The sequence below is a fragment of the Camelus bactrianus genome, chromosome 7 (genome assembly GCF_048773025.1).
Source record: "Camelus bactrianus isolate YW-2024 breed Bactrian camel chromosome 7, ASM4877302v1, whole genome shotgun sequence".
Classification (NCBI taxonomy): domain Eukaryota; kingdom Metazoa; phylum Chordata; class Mammalia; order Artiodactyla; family Camelidae; genus Camelus; species Camelus bactrianus.
In genome coordinates, this window is record NC_133545.1 from 66,021,672 (window position 1) to 66,049,190 (window position 27,519).

Below are 27,519 nucleotides of genomic sequence, written 5' to 3' on the forward strand. Positions count from 1 at the left end.
ACCTTAGTTATGCAGAATTATTAGCCTGCACAGACAAAAAGGTGGGCATAATACTGCTTCTTTATGCAGAAAGGGTAACTTCTTGTTTTTAAGTGGTACTAATATGGATACCATACTACTTTTTGTGTAATACCATTAAACATTTCTTATAAATAGTGCAGTTAAAAGGCTAAACAGCCCTCTCATTTGATCTAATTGTCATTGTCCCACGCCATTCCTTCTCCTCAGTCTCTGCCCCCACCCTCCCCAACAAATAATGTAATCACAACACAAGGCTCATGTGTATTATTGGTCACAGCACACACTTCAATGCCAGCAAGTCTATACCGGCTGTTATCTAAAGTAATTTGGGCCCAATTAATATTGTCTGAACAACCTACTCTAGACTAGCATTCTTTTAGACCTTTTAAGATTGCAATCCTGTGGTTTCAGATCCAGCTAGCCCAGTGAGGGTTCAGTTAACATTATGTTTAAAAACCTTTCCATCTCCTATAAGAAGAGGCCTATCTATTATCCTTACATTTCACAATATCAGTGAAACATAGGACTCGAATGATACTTAGAAGTATAACATAAAACTAAAACTTTCTTTGGTCTCACACCAAAACTACATTTATAGAAACTCATAATGTTTAAATACATGTAACATTTAGTATTTTAACATATTATTTCGATAGCAGAATATTAACTACACATCCATCCTAGCACCAAAGTGCTAAAAACAAACAAACCCCACCTAAATTCTTGTTGGATAACAAAGTAATCCCACATTTCTGGAAATAAGGACTCAAGTTCAATGTCATTCATGAACATAATCCCTTTGTTTTCTATTCCTCTTTCAAAGTTAGGTATATTTTTGTCTTGACATTAATAAAGGTCCCCTACAAATTACACACATTAGAGTAACATCTTATGTAGTTCCACTATTTATTTTAATACATATAATACTAATATATGCATATGAAGTCATCATTGGCTTCAAAAACAGATTCTATTATTGTGCGTAAAATACCTCTTGCTACAATTGCTTGTGAGCTCAGAAAAATAGACATTTTGTGCAATAAAACCACATTGTCTTCATTACTGCTGTTTCTAGCTACTCCTAGAAAAATGGAGCCATCAACTTTGAATGCTACGATGTCTGTTGTCCTTGGCTTAATTAGGATGCCTTTTCTTTCCTAACACTTTTCAACTTCACTGCTCTTGATAAGTTGAATTCTTGATATCAAAGAATTCAATTTATCACATGCTTACTGTGATTTGTCTAGACACTTTTAGGGAAGCACTTTCTATCAAGCAAACCAAGAGTTTTCTATCTACCCTGCTGAGGACCTATGAAGACCCTTACTACATTAAAGATTATTTTTCTGTGAACGAATCTGGGAATCAATTAAGTGCTGTTAGAGAGTTAAAAAAACAATAAAACACCCTTTCTGGGTAGACACAACCCCAAAGCACCTTGCCCAGGGGAAAAAACTAGGAAAAAGTACTCCTTCCTCTAACAGGGCTGCAATCCCAGGGCATACTACTAGTTGCAGACTGCGGATTGGATTTCTTACCTGCTCTCCCCCTTGGCTCAGTGCTCACCTGCATAAGCACAACCCACACGAACACCATGTGCTGGTCCTGCTAGTTTATAGCACTGTTCCAAATAAACTGAAACTTAGGAATTTTTTAAAAAGTAGAATACTCATTATGAGGATCTTGGAGGAAGGTGTTTTACTACAAGTCCAGCATTCGAAATAATAGTTCAAAAATAGTGTCAAAATAAAATTTAACAACATTTAACTACCGCAGAGGTTCAGTTGAGCCTCTTCCTCCTTATTAAATACAACTAACACAAAATCACTCCGAACCATTTTAGGGCCAACAGTGTCGCTACAAATAGAAGAGACTGTCGGTCTAAAGTCCAACGATTGCAGAGCAAGTTTAAATACCTTTTAATTGGAAATTTGGGGGAAACACAGGTAATAACAAAGGGAAAAAACAAATTATTTTCCAAGTTTCTCTAGGTTTTTTAGAAGGCTATCTAGAGTCACATATATACACATACATCTGACAAAATGCTACAGTAGTAATTTACAGTGGAAATAAAGTTTGCATGTATGCACTGTAAAGGATATTTCAGTGATCCTGCTTTAGGTACTGGTATGAACAATAAAGTTATTGAAAAGCTAGTATTTCTCATTGACCAGATGGTCAAAATAACATATACTTCAAAGCCATACAGGATTTCAAAAAATTAAGACTGGCAATCAAAGTTAATTTTAGTGACAAAGTATTCACACTATATTCAATGGCACTATTGTAAGCCACTTACTGATAAGAGTTGAAATTTTTCTTACATTTGAATTTTCTTTTTTCTAAACTATTGAATTGCCAACTGCCTAATCAAAAGCAATCTGCAAGTTTCAAAACATATCTTTAGTTCAGTGCCATCCTTTCACTTTCATTTCCTGATACCAAATTAGAGGGTAAAGAGTTATTTTTATAAGAAATTATTTCCAAAAGTAAATAATTAAGAAGAATGGAAAAACTATTATATTCCATATGCTAGCCTGGTTAAGTTTTTCCTTCATGGCTTCTATTAATCCCTACAAATAACCTAACTCCTCAATGCCAACACCCTAGCATGGTCCAACTAGTTCACCTTTCAGTGTCAATGTTTCTGGTAATAATGATTTCCAGAATTCAAACACTGAAATATATTTTTTTCCTTCCTGTATGAAAATTAGGTTTTTAAAAGCAATACTGTCATGTTATCATGGAAATCTATTTTAACAGACAATAGATATAACTAGAAGATCTAAATTTATAAAGCTAAATTTTGATATTCTCAAATTTTCACTTGAAATTAGTTAATTTTCATGGACATAAACCAATCTATTATTCATAGTAGTTCTTAGGAAACAATTATGAACACAGTATGTAAAACAAGATGGGTCACAAGTTTATTCTACAATTTTTCTCTAATAGGCATTCAATTCTGTAGAAAAATGAAAAATATCACCTTTATTAATATTTACATTTGGTTCTGTAAAGAAAATTGGCACCAAAAAAAGCCCCAAACCTAAGAATTTTTATATTTATAAAAATTCCAAGAATATGATTTTCATTGCTTTTGAAAGGTTATTTATTTTTGAAGTCTAAAAGCCAGTAAATGTAGAAGTTGAAGGGGAAGAGAAAAACATTGATAACAGATTATTTGAATTTTCCTCTTCCCAAATATCTAAAATATCACACATACCACTGTTTTCGGTGTAGCTTTTGAAACCCAAAAATTCTGACTTCTCTTCACTTGTCTGAAATAAGTCCAGTAGAGATTGTTCTGGTGAGCTACAAATTCTGTTTTCTTCTTGTGTAGTAAGAAATTCAGTTTCTTTCTTATCTAACTCCACACTTGGTTCCAGATTTTCTTTTTTATTTCTTCCTAATAAAATTTTCACTTTCCGATGGATTTTACCAGAAGGTAAACTATCCATATTCTTGAGGTCACATGTGTTGGGTTCCTCAGGAGGGCTCTGGGATGGAGTCTTTGCCTGAATTGTAAGGTGCTCCTGTGAACTGTTCATTGCTAACAGATCAGAATCATGACAAAACACTGAATGAAGGTCCTTTTTCTTTAGATCCTTTGCTGGAAAAAGCACAGTATCTGACTTCTGTTGTGGTTGAGATGCACAATTATCTGTATTGCAATTAGAAACTTGTATAGATATTTGTGGCCTACAAGGACAGTGATCTACCCTGAGTTCTTCTAAGTCATTTTCATTTATAGTTAATTTATGTTCAGAAACGTCAAGAATGCGTTCCTGTTTATGTGGAGGTAGAGGTGTAAAATTTTGCTGTATGTCATTTTCAGCTGGATTTAACATGGAACATTTACTAGACGTTTTCTCATCAAGTCCTCTCAATTCACTTGAAGGGTGGGAGATGTGTTCCGAAGTAGAGACTAACTTTTGTTCAGGTTCCTGGGTTTCTTTATATAGGAAACTCTGCTCAATCACCTGTACATTATTTTCCCTGAAGTCTTTCTGAGAAGTATGTTGCAATTCCAGATTTTCTTTAGGTTCAGACTTTTTCAGGACATTTGTAGTAACAGGAGAAAGGGATCCAACATTGTATTTTATTCTTGAGAGAAAAAAGCAAAAGAAAAAAACTGAAATAACTGCTATCAAAAATTCCTAAGTATTTTAAAACTAAATTAGTAAAAATCATTTAAAACTACTTATGAAACTTATTTAACTTAGACTACATTAGAAAAATATAGAACTCTTAACATTTAGCCAAAATTACTTTAGATGTTACTAAAATAATAAAACTTTATAGATATAGCTGAAAACTCTAATGTACCACTTCTCATCTATTCTTTCCTCTTCCTCCCAAAGGTAAGCAGTATTTTGAATTTGGTATTTAAAACTACTTTGACCATATAAATCAAAGAAAGATGATAGAAAAGGGATTTGGGTCTGCTCCTAATGTTTTCATTCTCCTGAAACATTTCTTAACTTCTAAGCTGTGATTTACATTAATGTTGTCTCCTCATTTTACTTAGCATGTGGAAAATGAGTATTTACTGGGAAATCTAAGGCAAATTGGATATTTATTTATATTTAAATATAAACTATTTAATATCATAGTGAGCCAGAAACCTCGTATCTTTATACTTCTAAAGATGACAAGTTAATAATCCTTACGTTTCACACAGTCGACCTGAAACCCTCTTCTTCATGGAACGTCTTAATATCCTTGAGATGCTAGTTTGTATTAGACACTCCTAAATTACTTACAAACAGAAAGAAACTTAACAGCTCACTAAGTATGCTTTATGTTACACAAGTCACAGATAACAAAGAGAAACACAGAATTCCATCTGCCCCTTCAAAACCAGAATGGCTCTTTTTCTGTTTCTTTTGTTGATACTTTTACTTAAGACTCCTCTTGAACAAATGGAAGATTAAAAAAATGTAAAAACAACACGCTCTCCTTTAAAATCTAGAGATGTTTAGGTGACTTGCCTATAGAGAGAAAAACTGTGCAGACAAGATAATTGATTAAGGAATAACCAATTTATATGTAAGTACTAGTTCAGAACTCTGCTGCACAGTGAGTTTTTAGGGAATTCTAAATTCTTACAGTAGCCCATTAAAGTCCATTTAATAGTTGGAAATATGCATCCTCTCCAAATATCACATAAAATCAGTTATGAACAATCATTCAGAAAGTTACAGACATACGATGTTTAGGAACTACCTAGATACAGCCAAAACTTTTTCTAGCTAATTTTCAGAAGTTGTAGCTTGGTATCACATCTTATAGTCTTCTTTATGCCTTAAGATTGGTCTAAAAATGGTTATAAGGACTAAACAACCTATTGAGATATTATCAATTCTAGGGTATATCCATATAAAAGCATTTCTTTTTATTTTAGATTTATGGGAATAAACTTAATGAGGTTCATTTTGTTAATGTGCAGTTATTGTACGTTGAACAGCATTGTACTCACACTTAAAAGTCTTGTCAATACCTTTAATAAATATCATCAGCAAGCAGAGCTTAAGTGAAGTATCTAGTCAAAGTATAAAGATGACTTAATAGATGAAAAGAGGGAAGATTTCTTAAAACTCCTTAAGATTAACTAAAATTCTAGCTTCATTACTCCAAGGAGATGGTCTAGACCAGGGCTGACAAACTGTACAGCACATGGGCCAAATTTACTCTGCTGTCTATTTATAAAACAAACTTTTATTGGAACATAGCCACACTCATTCATTTATATACAGTCTGTGGCTGCTTTCATTGTACAATGGCAAAGTTGAGTAGTTACAAGAGATCTTATGGTTCACAAAGTCTATTACTTGGTTCTTTATAGAAAAAGTGTCAACTTCTTTTTTAGACTATACTGTTAAGAAGAGAACCTTAAAAGTAATTTAAGGTAAGCATTTTTGGTAGTGGAGGAAGAGGGGAATAGGAAAGAATTAATCAGTTCTTAACCATACTTATATCCTAAAAACATAATCCTTCTAAGAAAAGAAAACTTTGGATTTTAGTTTAATAAAACAGTTTAATATTCTATTAAAATTTAAAACTTGAGTTGATAAATTACCTTTTCTTTTTAGGCATGTCCCTTTCATATTCCACAAAGTCAAAAACTAACTTAGATACAATATCATCAACGACTTGATAGTGATTACTCTGTGCAAAGTTTCTGTGTTGCTCACTTAGAAGATGCTAAAATAAAACAAAAAAGTATATAAATCACAAAATTATATTTTAAAAGCAACAGATATCTTTTCGTTCAGGTTTTCTAATATTTTCATGCCCCTAAAATTAAGATTCTACTAACTACTGCAAAGAAATATCCTTCACCAGAATTTAAAAGAAGTAGACTAAAAGTAACTTTTGAAAAACCATTAAACTACTTTGGTTTTCAGTCTTCCATTCTTCAATGAGAAAAGTCAAATATTAACTAATTTGTAGTTTCAATGGAACTGAAAGGGAGTGAGCTACACTGGAAAGTGAAGAGAAAAGATGGAGAAAAATAACAGTAACATTTAAACATTTAGAATGTGCTAATATTTTTGAAAACACTTTTTTCCCTTTGCTACTTTATTTAATCGTTATATAATTACCACTAAATAAGGAAGGTAGAGCTTATAAAATATTAAGTAAATGAAATGTAATTCAGCATACAAGAATCCAAAACAAGAATTTAGAAGGTACAATGAACAAACAAATGAAGTACAACTAATGCTGTGAAGTATTAAAAAAAAAAAAGAAAGATTCATAATCGAGGAACACATTTGAGAATGAGCAAATACCTGATCTCAATTACCCAGTGCTCATAACAGAGAGTACCAAAAAGCTTTTCTTAGTCTTAAGAGTGGTCAAGAACAAAAGTAAACAAGCTTAGTGCATTGGGATAAAACTCAGGAAGAAAAGTTCCTTCTGAATAGGTGAAATCTCCAGGCTAATTCTATCATTAGTCTATCATTTATCAGGGAATTATAACTAGAAGCCTGTATCAAGACAATCATGGAAGAACCTCATTTTTGCTTCCCTAGTTTCATATAATTTTAACTTTTGATGATTTGATTGTAATTCCAAAAACTAAATTCTTCAGTGGTCACAAATACACAATATTCTGGAATACATAGGTATTCTTTCCTAGCTTGCAAAATTTACCATATACAAATTATGTATGCTCATTAATGTTAGAACTAATGAGAAATGAAACATTAACTCTAAGTTCAGATTCAGTTTATTTATGTTCTTGTAAGGAAAAATAATAACTACAAAGAACTAAGAACAACTTTCAGCTTTTGTATAGTTCCTCTCCACCTCCACCTACCTCTTCTTACTCATTCTTTAAGTCTCTATTTAAATGTCACTTTCTTAGTTCAGCCTTCCTTGCCCTTCATTCTATGTTAGGTACCCTCATTATTTATTACTACTGCACTTGATATTCATTTTTCATCCTACTTGCAAATACATGTTTTATATTTATTTTTTGTCAGACCATAAGATGGTATAAGGGTAAAGAATATGTCTGCTTTGTTTGTTGCTTAATCTTCCATAATCAAATTTGTTAAATGAATGCCTTCATACAGGTGGAAATGAATCACTGTGAAATCAAAGATTCCAAAAACAAAATAATTTCTTATCCTTAGTGACTAGGAAACATACATGAAAAACTGTTAAAGTATCAATCTTAACCTCTACTCTCATTAATTTTCCTTCCTTGTGGTAACCAGTGATTTTCAGCCCCAACATTCTCTGAGCATCAAATTAAGATCCACAAGCTGATATTAAGGAAAATATCCATTCTAGATTATTCTACTGTAACAGCAAAGTAAAATTTCAGGACCCATCTATAATTTAAATTTTCAAAATGATTTTTGGAAAGGGCATTTTTTTTTTCTGACAAACTACTAATTTGTTTTGGGTTATAAAACAAACTTCAATTTAGACTCTGAAGACAGGGTAGTTTATGAATCTGATGTTTTCAAGTATTAGTTTTTCAACGTCTCTACCATCTTCTACCAAAACCAACCTATTTTAAAAATTATCAATTCAAACAATAACAGCTAACATTTAATAAGCACAGTGCCAGGCACTGTCCAAGGTTACAGACAGGAAGCCAAGATTCAAATCCAGGCAGCCTGGATCCAAAGCTCTTGCTCTTTTTTATCATATTACAAATTGTAATAGTTCTCATCATTAAAACTTTCTCTTCATCCCGTATATATGTTCAACTATTCTATTTCTCTGATATTTCAAAGAATCTTCTCCACTTTCTCATCTTCTTATTAGTAAATCACTTGCCCATTATTTAATTGTGAAGGCCTGAAAAATTGTGGCCACTCATGACCCATCATCTTATCTCCCTCCCAACAGAATCCAATTGGCTCCACTTCTAAATTATATCCACAATCTGACCATGTCTCATCACTTCTACTACCAATGCTTAGTCCAGGCCACCAACATCTGTTCTTTGATCCCATTAATTTAGCACTTTTGCATGGCTTATTTCAATACTCACAAGTCTTGTTCCCTCACTTCTCTCAGGTCTACTCAAATATTGTCTTATCAATTAGGTATTCCTTGTCTGGTCTAAATAAACAGCAACATTTCTGCTTTATGTTTTCTCATAGCACTGATCTAATGTTCTCTCCATGTATAGTTCATTATTCTTTTATCCTGTGGTCACCTATCCCTCCTCCCCTTCCACTGAATGTAATCTTCACTAGGGTTGGGAATTGGCCTCTCCTGTTCAATGCTGTGTGCCCAGAGCAATGACTGGTATAAAGGAGGTGCTCAATAAATATTTGCTGAATGGACAAAAATGATTTTTCAATATACATTTCCCTACTTTGGGCTCTTAAAATTTAAGACAATTCTATCAAAAAGACATATTTACTACTTAATAATTACCAAGTTGTAAACCACAATCAAAAGAAGAAGCTAAAATTTAAACAACAATTATTTGTAGTTTTAGAAATATCAACCCCCTAAATACAAAAATCACATTTACAGTGTTGAGATCTTCATATTTCTGCAAGCAACATTCACAATATCCTTTTTTCTTCTTCTCTTTCAAATGGACTTGAACTGGAATTCCACCACATTTATCACCATCCGTTTGGATTCTGACAGGAATATATGGTAAAAGATTAACCACTGAACATAAGGAATAATTCTCAAAAATTTACAGTCCTCAACTATCAAACAGAATCTGCCATAATTTTCAGAGATAAAAACAATTACTTTAAACCATTTTTCTTTTTAAGAAATTGAGAAGCAAACTGAGAATGTAAAGATTATTCTGGAGAACACTTAATTGTGCATCACTTAAGAGAAACAACACATTTTGATTATTTGCAAATATTTTTAAACCCCTCCCCGCCCGAAGGTCTAAATGTGACATGCTTAGAAGAGATTCAGACTTTAAATCTAGCAAAGAGGCATTAAAGATATACAGGGGGAAATCATCATGGTGACTAGAAACACACACACTCCATGGCATTAAATAAATTATTTAAAATATTTGTTTAAAAAGATAAAAAATCACCTGAAGGTTAAACCAACCTTAGTTTAACCTGAGTTTGCTTTTGGGTGCTAGACGGCTTATCCATATCAAATGGACTGGAGGGCTTCTGAATAGAATAATTTATAAAAGGCATATTGGTCAGCTGAAGATAAAATGGCCTATAAAGTCTAAAAGAATAAAAAGATAAATATATGAGAATCTTTATGATGAAAGAAAACATGTTTGAAGTCTTATATTTCAAAATCATGTAATTCATCTGGAATCTGAAATAAGTAACAAAAACAGTTAGATTTCCCTTCCCAATTTCTAGATCCATTAGTTTTTAAGCATATAATTTCTTTTTATACTGTGGTAAAATACACATAACAAAATTTACTATCTTCATCATTCTTAAGTGCACAGTTTAGTTGTATTAAGTATATTCACAATTTTTTTCAATTGTTAACACCGTCCCATCTCCAGATCTCTTTTCATCTTTCAAAAGTGAAACTCTGTACCCATTAAACAGTAACTCCTCATTCTCCTTTCTCCTCCAGCCTCTGATAACCACCATTCTACTTTGTTTCTATGAACTTAACTATTCTAGGTAACTCTTATTTCATTTAGCATAATGTCCTCAAGGTTCATCCATGTTGTGGCCTGTGTCAAAATTTCATTCCTTTTTAAAAGCTGAATAATATTCCATTGTATGTATATACCATATTATCCATTCATCTGTTGATAAACATCTGGGTTGCTTCTGCCTCTTGGCTATGAACATGAATGTGCAAGTATTTCTTTGAAACCCTGCTTTCAATTCTATTGGCTATATACATAGAAATGGAATTGCTGGATCATATGGCAGTTCGAAATTTTTGAGGAATCTCCATACTGTTTTCCATAGTGGCTACACCATTTTACAATCCTACCAACAGTGTACTTGAGATCCAATATCCCCGTATTTTCACCAATACTTATTTTCTGTTTTTCTTTTTAAAACAGTAACCATCCTAATGGTTGTAAGGTGATAGATTTCTTTGTGGTTTTGATTTGCATTTTCCTGATGATTAGTGATGTTGAGTATCTTTTCATATACTTGTTGGCAATCTGTATTTTTGGAGAAATGTCAAGTCCTTTGCCCACTTTTTGATTGGGTCATTTGATTTTCCGTTGTTGAGTTCTTTCTATTAATAATCTTATTAGATAAATGATTTGCAAGTTTGCTTTCCCATTCCATGGGTTGCCTTCTCAATGTGCTATGTCCTTTGGGCACAGAATTTTATCATTTTGATGTAGACCAGCTTAGTTCTTTTATCTTTTTATTTCTGCTTTTAGTGTCATATTCAAGAAATCATTGCCAAATCCCAATGTCAAAGCTTTCCCCTATGTTTTTTTCCCAAGAGTTTGATAGTTTAAGGTCTTTGATCCATTTTGAGTTAATTTTATATATTGTATAAAGTAAGGGTCCAACTTCATTCCTCTGTATGTGAATATCTAGTTTTTCCAATACCATTTATTAAAAAGACTGTCCTTTCCACAATGAATGCCCTTGGCATCCCGGTCAACAATTATTTGATCACACATATAAAGATTTACTCCTGAGCTCTCTATTCTATTTCACTGGTAGACATACATAGACATACATCTGTCTTTATGTCAGTACCAAACTGTTTTTTGACTACACCTTTGTAGTAAGTTTTGAAATCAGAAGTGTCGAACTCCAACCTTGTTCTTCATTTTCAAAATTATTTTGGGTGTTCAGGGTCCCTTGAGATTCATGTGAATTTTAGGATGGATTTTTCTCTTTATGCAAAAAAAGTCATTGGGATTGCACTGAATCTGTAGATCATTTTGAGTAGTACTGACATCTTAAAAATATGAAGTCTTCCAATCCATGAACATGGGATGTCTTTTCACTTACTGGTGCCTTCTTTAGGCCTAATTTTGTATTTGTAAATTTGTAAAATTGTGTTTTTTTCTCACAGTAACATATTTCATAAAAAGAAGCATTCAACACATCTATGTCACCTCAGGAGTACCCAGGAGAATTAATTATGTGTGTCTAAATGACTAAGTGGAATATCAAAAGGAAGAAATCTAATTCTCCCATGTCAAATTACTTACTTATATCTGTAGTCTTCAGTAAGATTATTCCATAAAGCTTCAGAATGAGTTTAGGTAAGCTACATCAAATTAGATGTTATACTCAGGTTTTGTATTTCCAAGCAGTAACTAATAATTTATTTTTCACAAATGCAGATGCAATCTTTAAGTAGTAGTTCTAAATCACATGGTACTGCATTTAGCCAGAAAATGGTTATCTGAAATACTGAAAAGTAAGTTGCTCTCATGATTGCTCTAAACCAGATTTTCAAAGAAATACTATCTAAAACATACTGAAACTAAATTCAGTCCTTGAGCACCAATTAATTACTGCTAATTTCTGCAACTGTGCCACATGCATATCAGTATCATATAAATCTAACATAAAGAGATCTAACAGTATTAGCGGAAACAGCTTAAGTAGTTAGATTTTCTCCTTTAAGTACTATATTTAAATTATACAGATTGAATTTAGATACTCACTGGCTCATATCTTCCACCTTTACAAAAGGCTTTTTGAGTCTACCTGCTGATAATATACAAAACATGACATTAGAAATTTACAAATCAAGAATTTTTTTTTTTAACAAAACTACTCTGGCTAAACAAATCCAAATAAATATGCATCCATTATCCATTTAATTTCAATTTGAAGTTTTAAGCCTCAGGTAAGATATTTTACAATTATCAACACATTTCCAAAATAACAGATGCTCTGTCCCTATTCTGACATTAGTAAACTGAATGGATCCCCCAAAGGATCTAAGAATAGAATTCAGGAGGATTTTGAGGAAATCCTTTCCCCAGGAAAAAAACTTAACTTTTATTTTCACTAATCCCTAACTGAAATTTAACACTTTCTCCAATTTTGCATATAAGCCACAGGATCAGAATTAGCAGCACTTGTAATTTTGATATCAATTGAAACATAGTTTCATATAGTATTAGTTACCACAAATATCCCAAAGCATCATTATGTTCATCACTTCAAAACAAAATTACACTAGCAATTAATCATAATCACTGCTAGAACTTTTTAATGTGTAATAAAACAAGTATATAATTATTTTATACTGAAAAATATTCTGATAACTGAATTTCAGTATAATTGATTTCCTTAGTAACCGAATGATTTTTCAAAAAATGTTTTAAGATACATTATTCTAAGAAAGAGTTCATAGGCTTCACCAAACTGACACAGGGGTCAATGTTCTAAAACAAAAGGGCTAAGAACCTACTGAATAAGTCATTTACAGGGATTGGTTCCATGATTTTTAAAGATTTTTTTTTTATATGATTTGTTCTATTTTCTAAAGCAAAACAAATACTTAAGGGTATCAAAGTACTTACTTCTTGCTTTTTGAGTGCTGATCCCTACTCTTTTCCCCTAAGGAGGGAAAAAAGATACAGCAAAAATATTGGGCTTGAAAGTACAGTGAAAACAGCAACTGCAATTAATATCAAGATAAGAAAAAAACCATAGAGGAAAATAACTATATAAAAGAAGGGCGATTATTGTAGTTTCATGGGGAGAAAAAAACAAGAAAAAAGCTGTTTTAAAATCAACTCAATCAAAGAAATGAAAACAAACAAAAAAAAAAACAAAACAATGATTATTCAAGAATTAAAGATCTTAACCACTGGGATGAAACTTAGTAATACAAGCTCACTTTTACAATAAACTCAACAAATATCTTGTATTCCAGCTATTGTTTCTATCTTCACAGAAAGAAATCAAGCAATAAGGAAAAAGCTGGTTAATGAAATAATCTAGAAATAGTCATGTAAGGTAATTTTATGTCCTTATTCAGCAAAACCTTTGTAATAAACTTAACAAAGGAATTATTTAAAAATTTATTATAGTCTGCCAATTCCAGTCAAGATGGACTATGTCCAATATGGGCAATCCCCATTGATTACAATTGTAAACAAAATTCAATAAGCAACTACTTTAGAACTAAAAGTAAACAAAAGCAGGCATACTGCAGAAGGAAGTCAAAACTTAGAGAAGCTACCTTTAAGGGCGTATATTTCTCATTCCCCTCATTCCCTTTCTCTTGCAATGTTTCCTTAAGGATGGACCTCTAGTCATGGGGTTGGCAGCAACAGCAGAGCCACTGGCTATTACCCCCACACAAACCCCATCTTCTAGTTACAAAGAACAAAGAAAGAGGCTCTTGCAGTCCAAAGAGTGTGAAGGGAATCCCTGTATTATTTCCTCTTTCTTTTCTTCCACAGTTCTGACCTGACAGTGGGCCTCAGTTGCAAAACTGCTGTTGGAAAAGGTGCCAGACATAGCTAAAATCGAGTAATTCTAACTTTCTGACCAGAGGAACTAGAAAAAGGCCTGGAGAGTGGAAAGGAAACTGCAGACAGTAGCAGGCTGGAGAAGGGGATCCATAATTTCCTGTGTAAATACCAGGTGTAACTCCAAGGCTAAACTCTAAGCTGCATATGATATGCTAAGGACAGACCCAAAGCAGCACAGCAAGGGCTCTGAAATGGAACTAAGATTTAAACCACTGCCCAAGTCTTGGGCTAAGCTGTAAGTGATGCATGCAAAGGACAGAAAGCTGCATTTAAGCCTCTGAAAACTGAAATGGAGATTAGAACCACCACTTACAGAAACTGAGACTGAGAACTGAGAGTTTGAACAAAATTGGATAACTCCCTCCTAAAACAATGACAGCAACAACAACAAAATGAGTGTTACCCAGAGCTTTATAATAGACAATGAAGATGTCTTTCAGAAAGCAAATGTGTAAAGTGTGGCATATCCAACGATGGAATATTCAGCAATAAAAGTAAATGAGCTATCAAGTGATATGGAGGAAATTTAAATGCCTAGTAGTAAGTGAAGAAGCCAATCTACATACTGTATGATTCCAACTATATGATATTCTGGAAGAGATAGAACTATGGCAATAGTTAAATAAGCAGTAGTTGCCAGGGGTAAGAAGGGGAGAGAGGGATGAATCGGTGAAACATGATGGCTTTTTAGGGCACTGAAACTATTCTGTGTGATACTATCTATGATAGTGGATACATGTCACTATACATGTCCAAACCCATGCAATGTGTACTACGAAGAGTGAACCTTAATGTAAACTATGACTTTGAAGATGACTTATCATTACATATTCATCATTAGTAACAAATGCACCACTCTGGTGTAGGATATTGATCAGGGGGCTGTGTGTATATAGAGACAAGGCATATGTATATGGAAAACATCTGGACTTTCTATTCACTTTTGCTGTCAACCTAAAGGTACTCTTACAAAAAAAGTCTACGCTAAAAAAAAAAAAATCCAACATAAAATGTATGAGACACAGCTAAAGCAGAACTTAAAGGAAGTTTACAGCAGAGACGGTTCTTCAAAAAGATAGTTATAACTGATGAAACTCTAGCCAAGCTAACCAAGGAGGTGGGGAAGACACAGAATAATGGTATCAGCAATGAAAGTGACATCATTAGACTTCACAGACATTAAAAGCTTAATAAGGGAAATTACACACACTTTTCCATCAATTAAACAATTCTGACAAAATGTACAAATTCCTTGAAAAATACAAACTACCAAAGTACATTTGGGGAAAAAAAACCCTTAATTATCTCTATCTAATAAAGAAACTTAATTCATTGCTGAGAATTTTCCAACACAGAAAATTTCAGGCCCCAGATAACCTTACTAGAAAATCTGGCCAAACATTTAAGAAATACAACAGATTCTTAAAAACAAAACAAAACAAAACAAAACAAAAAAAAACTGTCTAGAAAATAGAAGTGAAAATACATCTCAACATTTTATGAAGGCAGCATTACCCTGACATTAAAACCAAAGACATCAAAAGAAAAAGACTAATATTCCTCATGCACATATATACAAAAAATCCTCAACAAAATACGTTTCAGGTAAACTGAGGGAAAAAACTCAAAGCACTTTAAATAAAGTACTGGAGCAAAATATACTTCCTTTCTTTTTTAAGATACATACTAACAAGAGTATGAGAATCTAAAAATGTCTTAAAATTTATATGTATTATTTAGCATGCATAAGATTAATATATGTCCATCATTCAAGACCCATAAATGCATCTTCATTAAAAAGTTTTATGCTTTAGTAGCTGGCAAACCAAAAAAATTTCCTGGAAACATTTGTTTTCTCATATACAGAAAAAAATTCAAGTTTTGGAATCAAGCTGACCAGTTACACATCCTGAATTATATAGATACTGGTATTCCTATCTTTTTTGTTTTGGGAGGAAAGTAAAACCTGTTTTGCAACTATTTATCACAGCTTTTTGTTTTTTTTTTCTCTCAAGGGGGCAAACACTCCTAGTGCCTGGCACATAACAGGCACTGGGTATTTGCTAAATACTGAGTGAATAATGTGTTACATGTGTAAACAAAACCCAGTGTTGAAAGAGGTAAAACGCGATCTGGGCCCTCATGCAGTGTATATTAGAGTCGAGGCACAGGTTAGGCACTATAACCTGTTAATAAGCATCTTTCAATTCTTCCCCTACCCTTCTGTTACCATCTGAAGCAGGTCTTCAGCATTTCTTCCCATTACTTTCATAACATCCCAGAATACTTTTTAAACCATGGACTGTGACCTATAGGGCTGTAAAATCAATTTAGAGAGTTGTGGCCAGTATTTTTTTTAAAAATGAAAGAATACCACAGAAGTATTAGCACATTAAGGGTAAGTACTGTTTCATAAAACTTGTTTCAGATATGTACTGACTTATTTATGTTTATAGACAGATATGATAATGCATGTGTATTTGAGTCCATAAATGTGCTTATCAGTTTAAATTTTTATACATTTATTTCTATATACAATCCAAACAATCCACAAAGTGCTACAAAGGTAATTTATATGCTATCTAGCACATTTCAGTAAAGAAATATCCACCCCTCACTTTGCAAAAAAATCTGGAAATAGTCCCTTGGAATTTTTTTTTTACTTCTAATAGGGTAGTTACGATGTAAAATCTTTATTAAAAATTGTGTTCAAGAGAATAACCTATCCAACAAGGTTTGCTCTCCTATTATCTCTCAAAAATGTTCCAAATCCTTCAAGATTAAATCTAACTTTATATAGCATGCAAGGTCTTATCTGAACTTGCTAATTTTTCTAGCTTCATTTCCTGTCACTTTCCCACTTAAAGATCAAGTTGTAAAATATGACAAAATTTCCAAAACATGCCATCCTACTTATGGCTTCATATCTTTATATACACTCTTCCATAAAATTTATTTTCCTTTCAGATTCTAGTCATTTAAGGATTGACTGATTGAAGAAAAAGCAGACCACAAAAGAACGTTCTGAGAGATAAGAGAACCATGAGAAAGCAGAGATGAGAGAAGGTCCAGATGAAAATAAGTAAGTTCAAGGAGGAATAGAATGAGAGCTGACAGAACCAATATGACTGGTTTTAAAAAGTGTACACTTGATTTGCCAAATTGTTCCACAGTTTTGTACCTCATAGGCTGAAGAGTGAATGGGAAGTATAAAAGTGGAGATAGAGATATCTAGATGACATAGATTGAATAGTAGGTAGGGACATGAGGTCAAGGGAGGTTTTATTCTATTTGTTCTAAAGGATAGAACAGGCTTGATTCTATACAGAGGCTTCAAGGAGGATGCTGGTAAAAAGGTAAGAGGCTAAAGATACGGGAACAATAGGTCTAACAGACGGCAATGCCCAATGAACTTGTTTAACAAATATTTTGAGGTGAGGTCAGATAGCCATACATGACAATATTTACAGAACAGTTGAAAAATAAGAATACTTCCTATTTATGTTCTCAAAAGGAGTATATTATACACATGAAGAGCTCCTCATGCAGTATGTCAACTGCCATGTTATTCACAAAAGTATATTCTTTGAGTTGCAGTGGGAACTTTTACCTCATAAGTAAATCCTAAAGTTAAATGATACACAACAATTTATTCAAATAATAGAAGCATGCATTTGGTACATATTACAGCAATAATATTTTCCACTTGGCAAAAAAATTTACAGATCTATAAAAATCAAGCTTAATTATTTTTAATTTAGCTTAAAAATTAAAAAATAACATACCACATCTCTTACAGAAGTGCTTGATTTCTTCAGTAAATTCAACTCTTTTTTCTTTTGTTCAATGTAGTATCTAATGTCTTTATTAAAAGAAAGAAGGGCTTAAGATTAGCATTTTTACCTTTTGAGTTAAACACTGCTATTTTCTTATAATTGTACTAAATTTAGATGAAAGAATTACCATTACAGGTATCTCTTGCTATCAGAATTCTCACATCTAAAATTAGGATCCAAAGGACAGAGACAGATACTTTTGACAAATACTGTCAAAAACAATAATAAAATCCTTACCATCAATATGAAGAATTTTTACTCCCCATGATAAGGCATTTGATAATATACTATTTGAAGGAATAAAATCCTGTATAAAAAAAAAAAAAAGTTTGGTAGTATTTTTAGGAAATTACCAATAGTAATTTAGTAATTACTAAATAAAGTATTACTAAAATAAAGTAATTAGGAAATTACTATTTTAAGTGAGCTATTTTAAAAAATATTATTTGAAGCTTAATGTCACTGAGATGGTTATTCAGAACAGACCCTATACAATAGTAAGAAGGACATCAGATTTTTCTTCTGGAATGTCTAAAATCATTCCTATTTAATAATATTCCCATATTCCTGACAATTAACGTACACTGTAGCATTTCACTTAAGAGTTTTAAGAAATTATTTCCTTTAAAAACACAAAAATGCCACAAGCTTCAGAAATATCCAGTTAACATTTTAAAAGGCCACAAGATGGAGATGTTTCTTCATGAAAAGCAGGTTCTACTTTACATAAAATGAGATACATGCTGATATTTAGGCTTTTTCTATTAAAAACAAGGCAAAGAAGATTTCAACAACATCTCCACTTTAGTTTTTAATAAAAGAATATACACTGAATTTTTTAAATTTGTACTTACATGGTCCTTGATAGCTTTTTCAACTAGTAATTTTCCTCTGCTTAAACATACCTATAAAAAGACCAGAGAACAATCAAACATATAGTTATAATGTAGTGCCTCACCAGAAAAATTTTTTAAAAGATAAAATAGCTAAAGTATATAGTTAAAATTTATAGATAAATCTTAATACAAATATGAAATATAAAACACATAACAAATGTATGGTAAAAAGTGATTTTATAAAATGTGATTTCCTTAGGGTCTTTGTAGTAAGATCTCCTATTTAAAAAGTTGTTTCTTCTTTTTTTGGTGGAGCAACTAAACTCAGCTGAATGAGACCCAAGGTCAGTTCTGTAGTAAATTCTATTCAACATGAAAAATAAAAAGTTAGGCTGATCTGAAATTCTGTCTAAAATTAAATAGTAAGTTTACATTTTAATTTCCTATTTAACCAAAACTCTAATATGGATAAACCGTATATACTGTTTTCACATGGTGTTTCACTTTTTAAACAAGACACTAGGAAAAGCAGTTTAAGTGCTATCAGCAGGAATTAATTTGGAACTAGTCACTGGTGTACCACCTTGTCCCTCCATAAAAGCATTAACGGAAAGAATGTATGACGCTTGCTTGGTTGTTTCTTCTTTGACTTTTTTTCTTCTATATATTTGTCTCTTTTTCAAATGATGCTGCTTATCTAACTCCTTTCTTTTCCCTGTTCTCCCTTGCCCCCATTTTTCCCTGGTTCTCAAATGGCTATAGTAGGTAAGTTCGGGAGGATATTTAAAAATCATTTAATTAACTTCAATCAAAAAATGAGATAAAACACTTTATTTTGCAATCTCTTCCCCTTTCTATACCCAATTACATCAATTCAATTTATCCTTCACTGTATGTTACAACTTATTGGCAACTGAGTCGTAGGGATGTGATATCAGTAATTCTAGAACAGGGGTTGGCAAATTTTTTCTTTAAAGGGCCAAACAGGACGTGCTTCAGGTTCTGCAGGCCATATAGTCTGTTGTAATTATCCCACTCTGCCTTTACAGCAGGAAAGCAACAGTCAATACATAAATAAATGGTATATCTGTGTTCCAATAACACTTTATGTAAAAACCACGCTTAGCTTACACGCTGTAAAACACAAGTGGCAGGCTGGATTTGGCCCATGGGCCATAGTTTGCTTACCCCTGCTCTGAAACAAACAAAAGGTTTCTATTTCTTCTTTAAAATAATGACCTGCTATTATTTTTTAGTTGTAAATTACTCTAAAAATAAAAGCCATCACTAAATGGAAGGGCATATTTTAGGAATGAGAGTATGACTGACTACACAAGTACTATTAGGAGAAAAATCACCTTTCTATATATGATAGCAACCTTATTAACAACTTGAAAGCTGCGCTTAATATAGTGTACCTAAGTGAACTCTGCTGTCAGCCTGCTCCTGAAAATTATGAGATCTCATAGCCTTTCTGAGAGTCTCAAAACATATGAGACTTACTGAATCTGGAGACTTAAATGAACTTCCATCATGGCTGGGATGAGGTGATGTGGTTTCTGCAGTATATGCAGATTCTGGACTTGGTACAGGAGAAATTCGTCCCAAGGTCTGTGCAAATTTAGCTTCTTTTTTATTTGAAATAAGATAACTGATATCTTTGCTGAGAAATTCTTCAACTCGCTAAAGGAAAACAAAGTATTTTTAAGTAAGTCATGTAAATCATAAACTGTTTAACACACTAGGCATGGTAAAAAAAAATGTCAATTTGATGCATTTTAATATTTTCTAAATTGGTGGTTTTATACTGTATTATTCTGAACCTAGAGTTCAGAATGGGAGTTCCAATAACACAACAAGAGCATGTACTTTATATATATTAAATAGTTTAATTCACATAACCACCCATGGTATTAACATTATCCATATTTTATGGAGAAGAAAATTGAAGAGAAGTGACCTGCCTGAGATTACATCAGTAGTAACAGAATTTGGACACAGGTATTATGATGCAAGCCCATGCTCTAAAGTAGCACTTCCCAGTAGAACTCACTGTAGTCATTGAAAGGTCCTTTATCAGCATTGTCCGACATGGTAGGAACTGCCACATGTGGCTACTGAGTATTTGAAATGTAACTAATGTGACCAAGCAACTGAATTTTAAACTATATTTTATTTTAATTAACTTAAATCTCAATTGCCACATGTAGCTAATGACTACAGTATTCAGTATTCGACAGCACAACTCAAACTCTCAAAGTTACTAACATCTTTCCATAAATAAGCCTTAAACTAATGGAAAGGTAGGAACCTTTACCCTTAAGAGTTTATTACTGTTTGAAGAGAATTTCCCTAGTTTGAAAACCACTGCTTAAATGCCTGAATTTATAAACACATGTTATCATAGTCAATGCTATTGAAGATCACTCCCATCCAAGGGCAGGAAAGTTAAACTAAGTAGAAAAATATTATTAATCATTAACTATCTGCATAAATGAAAGACTTCTAAACTATTTTAAATAGCTATATTTAATTTTCATAGGACCTCATAATATAAATGAGGGTAATATAAAACAAAGCAAAGTATGTAACAGATGAATTAGTTTCATCTAAGCATTAAGCAGAATTTGCTAAGACCAGTGGCTGCCTTGGTTAAATGCAAATCACTACTTCCTTTTTTTCTGAGCAATATTTTCTTCCACCATTAAATAAAGTATCCACATTTATATATTCCAGAAATTATAAACTTAAATGTCTACAAGGGCCAGCAAGAATACAGATGAACAATTACATGCTAAATACTTTATTTTCATTAATATGTAGCCCTAGAACCGCCAGAGGTTCCAATTTTTCAAGAGAAGCTCAATCTCCTACATGCTTTTAAAAAATTGTGATAAAATACATAACATAAAATTTACCATTTTAACCATTTTTGAGTGTACAATTCAGCGGCATTAAGTACATTCACAATGTTGTGTAACCAGCCCTACTACCGATTTCCAGAATGTATTCCTCATCCTAAACTAAAAATGTACCCATTATACAATAACTCCCCATTATCTCTTCTCAGCCCCTTGTAATCTCTACTTTCAGTATGAATTTGATAATTCTAGGTACTTCATATAAGTGGAATCTTATATGTGTTCTTTTGTGTCTAGCTTATTTCATTTAGCACAATGTTTTTAAGGTTCATCAGTGTTATAAGCAAAGATCAGAATATCAGCGTTATAAGCAAAGATCAGAATTTTATTCCTTTTCAAGGTTGAATTAATATTCCAGTGTATATGTAAACCACATTTCTTTTATCCATTCATCTGCTGATTAACATCTGGGTTGTTTCCATCTTTTGGTTATTGTGAATAATGCTGCTATGAACATAGGTATACAAATATCTCAAGACCCTGCTTTCAATTTGTGGGGGGTATATACCCAGAAGTGGAATTGCTTGATAATTCTATTTTTAATTTTCTGAGGAAATAACAGTGTTTTCCATGGCAGCTGCACCATTTTACAATCCCACCAACAGTGCACAAGGGTTCCAGTTTCTCTATATCCTCACCAACACTTATTTTGATAATGGCCACCCTAATGGATATGAAGTGGTATCTCACTGTGTTTTTGATTTGTATTTCCCTAATGATTAGTGACACTGCATCTTTATGTGCTTACTGGCCATTTGTATGTATCTTCTTTGCAGAAATGCTTATTCAAGTCCTTCACTCATTTTTTAATCAGGTTGTTTTTTTTTGCTGCATTGTAGGAGTTCTTTATATTTTAGATATTAATCCCTTATCAGATATATAATTTCAAATTTTTTTCTCTCATGTGTGTTGTCTTTTCACCCTCTTGATAGTGCCCTTTGATGAACAAAACTTTCATGTTTTTATTAAGTCCAGTTTATCTGGTTTTTTTTCATTTGCTTCTGTGCTTTTGATGTCATATCCAAAGAATAATGCCAAATCTAATGTCATGAAGATTTTTCCCTAATACTTTTCTCTACGGTTTTAGCTCTTACGCTTAGATCTTGATCCATTTTTAATTAACTGGAGCATATCATGTACAGCAAGGGTACAACTTCATTCTTCTGAATGTTGCTATTCAGTTTTCCTAGCATCAGTTATTGAAAAGATTATCCTTTTACCCATTAAATGGTCTTGGCACCCTTGTTGAAGATCAACTGACCATATGTGTGAGGATTTCTGGGTTCTCTCTTCTATTGCATTGGTCTATACTGTCTGTCCTTATGCTATTACCACACATTTCCTTTGGTTTTCCATTTTCTATAGATTGAGCTATAACTTTTTAGAAGTAAGTATCTTCCATAAGCTGGCCCCAATGTAACATTCTTTCTTGCCATTTCCTGCATCTAAATCCCAAGCTCAAGTCATACTGTAATATTAGGAGTTGCTCATACAAATCACAGAGACATGTAATTTAAATATCCTCTTCCCTCTATTTAGTTTGTCCATTCTACCTGGCTTTCAAGATCAGCTCAAACTTTCTCTTTACTATAACTCCTACAGGCAGAGTTAATCATTTCCATATTCTAATGACAATTTCTACATAACTTCTGTTAAAACAGTGACAATGCTACACCGTAATTTATTTAGGTGTCTGATGTTCCCATGGGCTGAGAATTTCTACAGGATTAGACTACATTTTATTTTTGCATCCCTCGAATCTAAAATAGTGCTAGCGTATAATAGAGGCACCAGTAGAAGAATTTTTAAATGAATTTCCACATGCCCAAATCATAATCATTCTTTAAAGCTGAGTTCAAATTGTGTCTATAAAATGACTACCAAAATTCCTGAGTTGGAGGTAATCTTTCCCTCTTCCTAACATTTTATGTTGTATTACACGTAATTGTACCGATGCCATATCCACTTAAGATTAGCAGTTGCGGGTGGGATGGACATAAGATTCATTTTTTTTAATCTGCCAGAGCACTTAATACTGCGTTCTGTACTGGTGACTTAGTTTTATCATGGTCTTTATTAGCTTTTGCTCATCTAGGTCTTTAAAAAGTAAACTTGAAACTTATTTTCTGATAACTCAAGGTCACAATGAAGACCAAAAACAAGGAATTGTCTTCACTTCATGATATGGTAAGGTATCTGATCCTACATCTCTGTTGTTCTCCAAATGTCTTATTTTAGTTCAGACTGCTTAGACATGGACCTAAATGTGGTTGGTTGTTTTGCAATAGCAACTTTCCTTGCCACCATCAAAGATATCTCCCCATTATGTCTGATTTGAGTGGTGTGCTCTCAATGATTGGATTTTAAGAACCCAATGGTATGTTTAGATGTTTTTATTAAGACTAGAGAAAACAAATGTATAAAATGGACAGTTTAAAAAAAAAAGGACAACACTCTTTATAACCTGAAGCAAGATAAGTTAAAATGGATAAAGGTCCTAAGTAATCCTAAAAACTAAATAACAAGCATAATCCTTTCAAGGAACATCTATTTAACGAAACATTTCTTAAAGTTGAATCTTAAGACTAAAATTAGTGTACTACAGGAAGTCAAAGTTCCTTTACAGTTCACATGCAAGATCTTTGTTAAGACTTTTTCAGTGACAGAAATGGTACTACGCTAGGGACAGAAATCAGGACATCACTGAATTATTGGAAAGGTGTCAGGGAAGATCAGAATTTGTAATAAATCAAGTTCAATAGAAAATCCATAGCTTCGGGGGAAAATTTGGAAACTTATGCCATTAATACGCTCCTCACTTAAGTGGTCTACTTCAAACCTTTTAGGATAAAATCTGAAGTGTGTAAAACTAACTTTCAACTCTCTCCCAATTACTATCTAACGTATAAATGAATTCAAAATTTGTTTCTTGCAAGTCCCTTAGGAACTGCTATAGGATGAAAGAGAGAAAAAGGGGAATTGGCAAGCAGTCCCTGCAGTTTTAGCTAGAGCAGTTCCCTTTTTACTGGCTTTACATAGTGGACGTCTGAACATGATTTTGTTTGAAGGGTTCCACTGCTAAAAACACAAATCTAAAATTACTAACTTAGATCAAAATGGTTAATGAGTTTTCCCATCATATTTAAGAAAGCTGTCAAACTATACCAGGTAGCTACTTTGTAGCCACTGTTGCTAGAGGAACAGAATGGTGCAGTAACATGTTAGTCTGTGAACTAGGCTAATCCTACCCTGGGCCAGTCACTTAACTTCTCTGGACATTAAGTGCTTAACTTCTAAAATGAAGGGGTCTTTACTAAATGGTGGCAGGCTATAAAACATGACCTTTAGGAATGCAGTCATACAGTCATTATGATACATGCTATAACTATTACAAATGTGTGGCAATGTTTCAGTTTAAGAAAATGAAGAGCAAAAAAGTAGAACAGCTTTTCAAAGATAAGTAAGTAAAATAATCAGACCAATAAACAATTCTAAGAAACTTGTTATGTGTTCTGCAAATTTCTATTCTAGTAATGGTAGGATGTGTTCAGACTATTCAAAGATGTTAGCTATGACCAACTCAAAGTGCAGTGAAATGTTTAAACAGGAGTTAGGAAACAGATTATTAAAAATCTTAACCTGACTTGCTAAAATTTACTCAATATTAACCTTAAGCCTAAGAAAATCTTAGACTTTTACCCAAATTTTCTAATTTCTTAATCACTTACTCAGTGTATATAAGGTAGGAAAGAAGCAGGTTTTCCATATTTATAATTCAAAATTCTGTTACCTAATAATACTCATTCTGTTGAAACTATGAGTCAAGAGAAATTTTAATTCTCTGTGGTTTGAATAGGTTTTTCCTGCTCTGTAAATAAAATTCTTACTTTTGTGTAGCTTCCTAATCATCAGAATCAAGGAGTTCCTGCCATCAGGAGGACATCCCAACATTGCAATCAGAGGTTCCTCCAGGATAAGGGAGTCTCATTTCTCACACTTTGTGAACTTTGCACCAGACAATGATCACAGAAACCTGAAACTTTTGTCAGGCTATAAAAGGTTAAAACAAATGACTTTTCATTTATGATTAACAGCTGATAAAAATTTTAAGCTTGGTGCTTATATGGTTATATGTATTCAAAAAGGAAAATTTTAAATGGTTACATATCAAAAAGTACTAGTTACACTTTTTTGTCAAAGTGTATGGTTTTGACTTACCCCTCCCAGATCCTTAATGTCCTTTTGTAGTTTTTCAGAGATGGTGACAGAAGGTAAATCAATGTAAAATACTTTTCCCCAGAGTGGCTTATATTTGGGTTTTTCTGGTTTGTTGTCAGTTTTCAGAGATTTCAAAGACGGTCGGTTTTTTTCATTTTTGACTTGGATTCCACCTGTTGTTGAAAAAAATCTGGAATTAGATCATGTTTTATCCAGACAAAAAATGTTTACTGTTTAAACAATATTTGTTTATAAAATAATCATATCAGAGAGGAAAAACTTCACAATCTCACTACTTTAGCAGCCATTAATTAACATTTTAATATATTTCTTTGTAGTGCAGACTTAAAGGCCAAATACTCTATACATTTTAACAGATACTATATGGTCCAAAATGATTACTGTTCACAGTCAAGAGATGAATCTGAAGAAAATATTCATGCGTTTATTCGTGTTCTATGTATCAAGGCAGGGAAATAACTATACAAGACCAATTAGAAGGAGTTTTCTTAGGATGTAAACGCCATGCAATATTAACTCAACAGATATTTATGGAGCTTCTGCCATTCTGCTGAACACTCAAAACTGTACTTAGAATGTTGAACATTTAATAATGCAAGAAACCTGTTACCCAGAATGACTCAGTCCTCAAAAGGTTCCTGACTGCTCAAGGTATAGTTTTATATAAAGTCACTGTATATATTAAGAAGAATTAAAGATCCACCAGAAGAACCAAATCGCCATTCATTTTCTTCTTTCCTTTGAAAACAAATCTGAGATCCAAACAGCTGCTTAAATATCAAGTTTAAGAACACAACCGGTTCATAAAGAATAGATCACATTATGTGTACATTATTAAAAATAAAAAGAGGCTGAAACGTTTCACCGAATAAAGGACTGAAAATGGAAGTTTGCTTTTGTTTCTATAATGCTGTAAAAGCAATGGTCTCAACTTCATGAGACCAAAAATACACCCACAATTAACCAACTTAATCAGGAAGCGAAAAGCCCCGAGCACAGCTGCTTTTAAACTGAGACTCGAGCTGCAGCCCCAAAGGGTCGCCGCATCTCGGGGAACCCCGGCGAGTTCCCGGGTCCGCACATTGTCTGCTAGTTTTATAACCGACGGCACGGCCGGGAATTTGGGGCCGAGGCTGGAGCATAGAGAGCGCGAGGAGCCGACCGGGATCCGTTCCCTTTCTGAGGCAAAACCCAGAACGGAGCCTTCCTTCAGGCCACAGAGCAGGACGCACGTGTCAGAACAGAAGAGAAGCAGAGACTCGACGCGAGAACTCAGAAGAATCAATGATGGAACCATGACGGGAGGAAAGGATTAAAGGGACTGTAGGCGGAGGAGGGGCTTCATACCCTGGAAGTGTCCTTTGCTGTGGATCCTCATGGCTCCGGAGTTCATGGCAGCCGCCCGGCACCTACATGCTGGATCTGGAGAGGGTGTCGCGCCGGGCGGCCGCGGAAACACGGCTCCTCCGGGCCCGTTGACCCGCAGGTCGCCGCTCCTCTTCCGCGGGCTACCACACCCACGCAGTAGAGATGCCGCGTCGGCCTGCCGGGTTTCCGGGACCGCAGGGCCGGAGGAGGATGAGGCGAAGCACAAACGAGTGGGCTGCGGCGGTTGAAGATTTGAAAACGCGTCACGCGGCCGCGGCGCCGATACGCGCGCTCCGCCCCCTCTCACGCCGCGCGCTGCGCCCCGCCTCGCGTCGCCCCCACGTTCCCGCCCCCTCGCGCCGCGCGCCCAGCCCGCTTTT

The 27,519-nt window shown here is 33.7% G+C and overlaps 1 protein-coding gene across 2 annotated transcripts; it reads right to left on the reverse strand.

The window, feature by feature from the left end:
* Positions 1 to 1,923: 1,923 nt before the first annotated feature.
* On the reverse strand, positions 1,924 to 27,458 carry DBF4 (DBF4-CDC7 kinase regulatory subunit). 2 transcript variants are annotated; one of them, XM_010946601.3, is made up of 12 exons: positions 27,119 to 27,458; positions 25,751 to 25,923; positions 20,115 to 20,294; positions 18,630 to 18,680; positions 18,013 to 18,082; positions 17,725 to 17,801; positions 12,980 to 13,016; positions 12,113 to 12,158; positions 9,586 to 9,714; positions 9,032 to 9,146; positions 6,104 to 6,228; positions 1,924 to 4,128 (listed from the first exon to the last, which is right to left on the reverse strand). In XM_010946601.3, the coding sequence occupies exons 1-12, from the start codon at positions 27,162 to 27,164 to the stop codon at positions 3,147 to 3,149; spliced, it is 2,031 nt and encodes a 676-aa protein (XP_010944903.1). In that variant the 5' UTR covers positions 27,165 to 27,458; the 3' UTR covers positions 1,924 to 3,146. The 2 variants fall into 2 exon arrangements, with proteins under 2 accessions (XP_010944903.1, XP_045366355.1); XM_045510399.2 differs by lacking the exons at positions 17,725 to 17,801; positions 18,013 to 18,082; positions 18,630 to 18,680; ... (1 more) ...; positions 25,751 to 25,923; positions 27,119 to 27,458 and having other exon boundaries at positions 9,586 to 9,653.
* Positions 27,459 to 27,519: the final 61 nt, after the last annotated feature.

Bases quoted from the DNA above. Each gene is read 5' to 3' on its own strand.
- DBF4 (XM_010946601.3), bottom strand. From the start codon at position 27,164: ATGAACTCCGGAGCCATGAGGATCCACAGCAAAGGACACTTCCAGG. The intron at 20,295-25,750 runs GTAAGTCAAAAC...GTTTTCCTTTAG, and splicing joins ACATTAAGGATCTGGGAGGG to CGAGTTGAAGAATTTCTCAG. The intron at 6,229-9,031 runs GTAAATGTGATT...GTTTTATTTTAG, and splicing joins AATATGAAGATCTCAACACT to CATCTTCTAAGTGAGCAACA.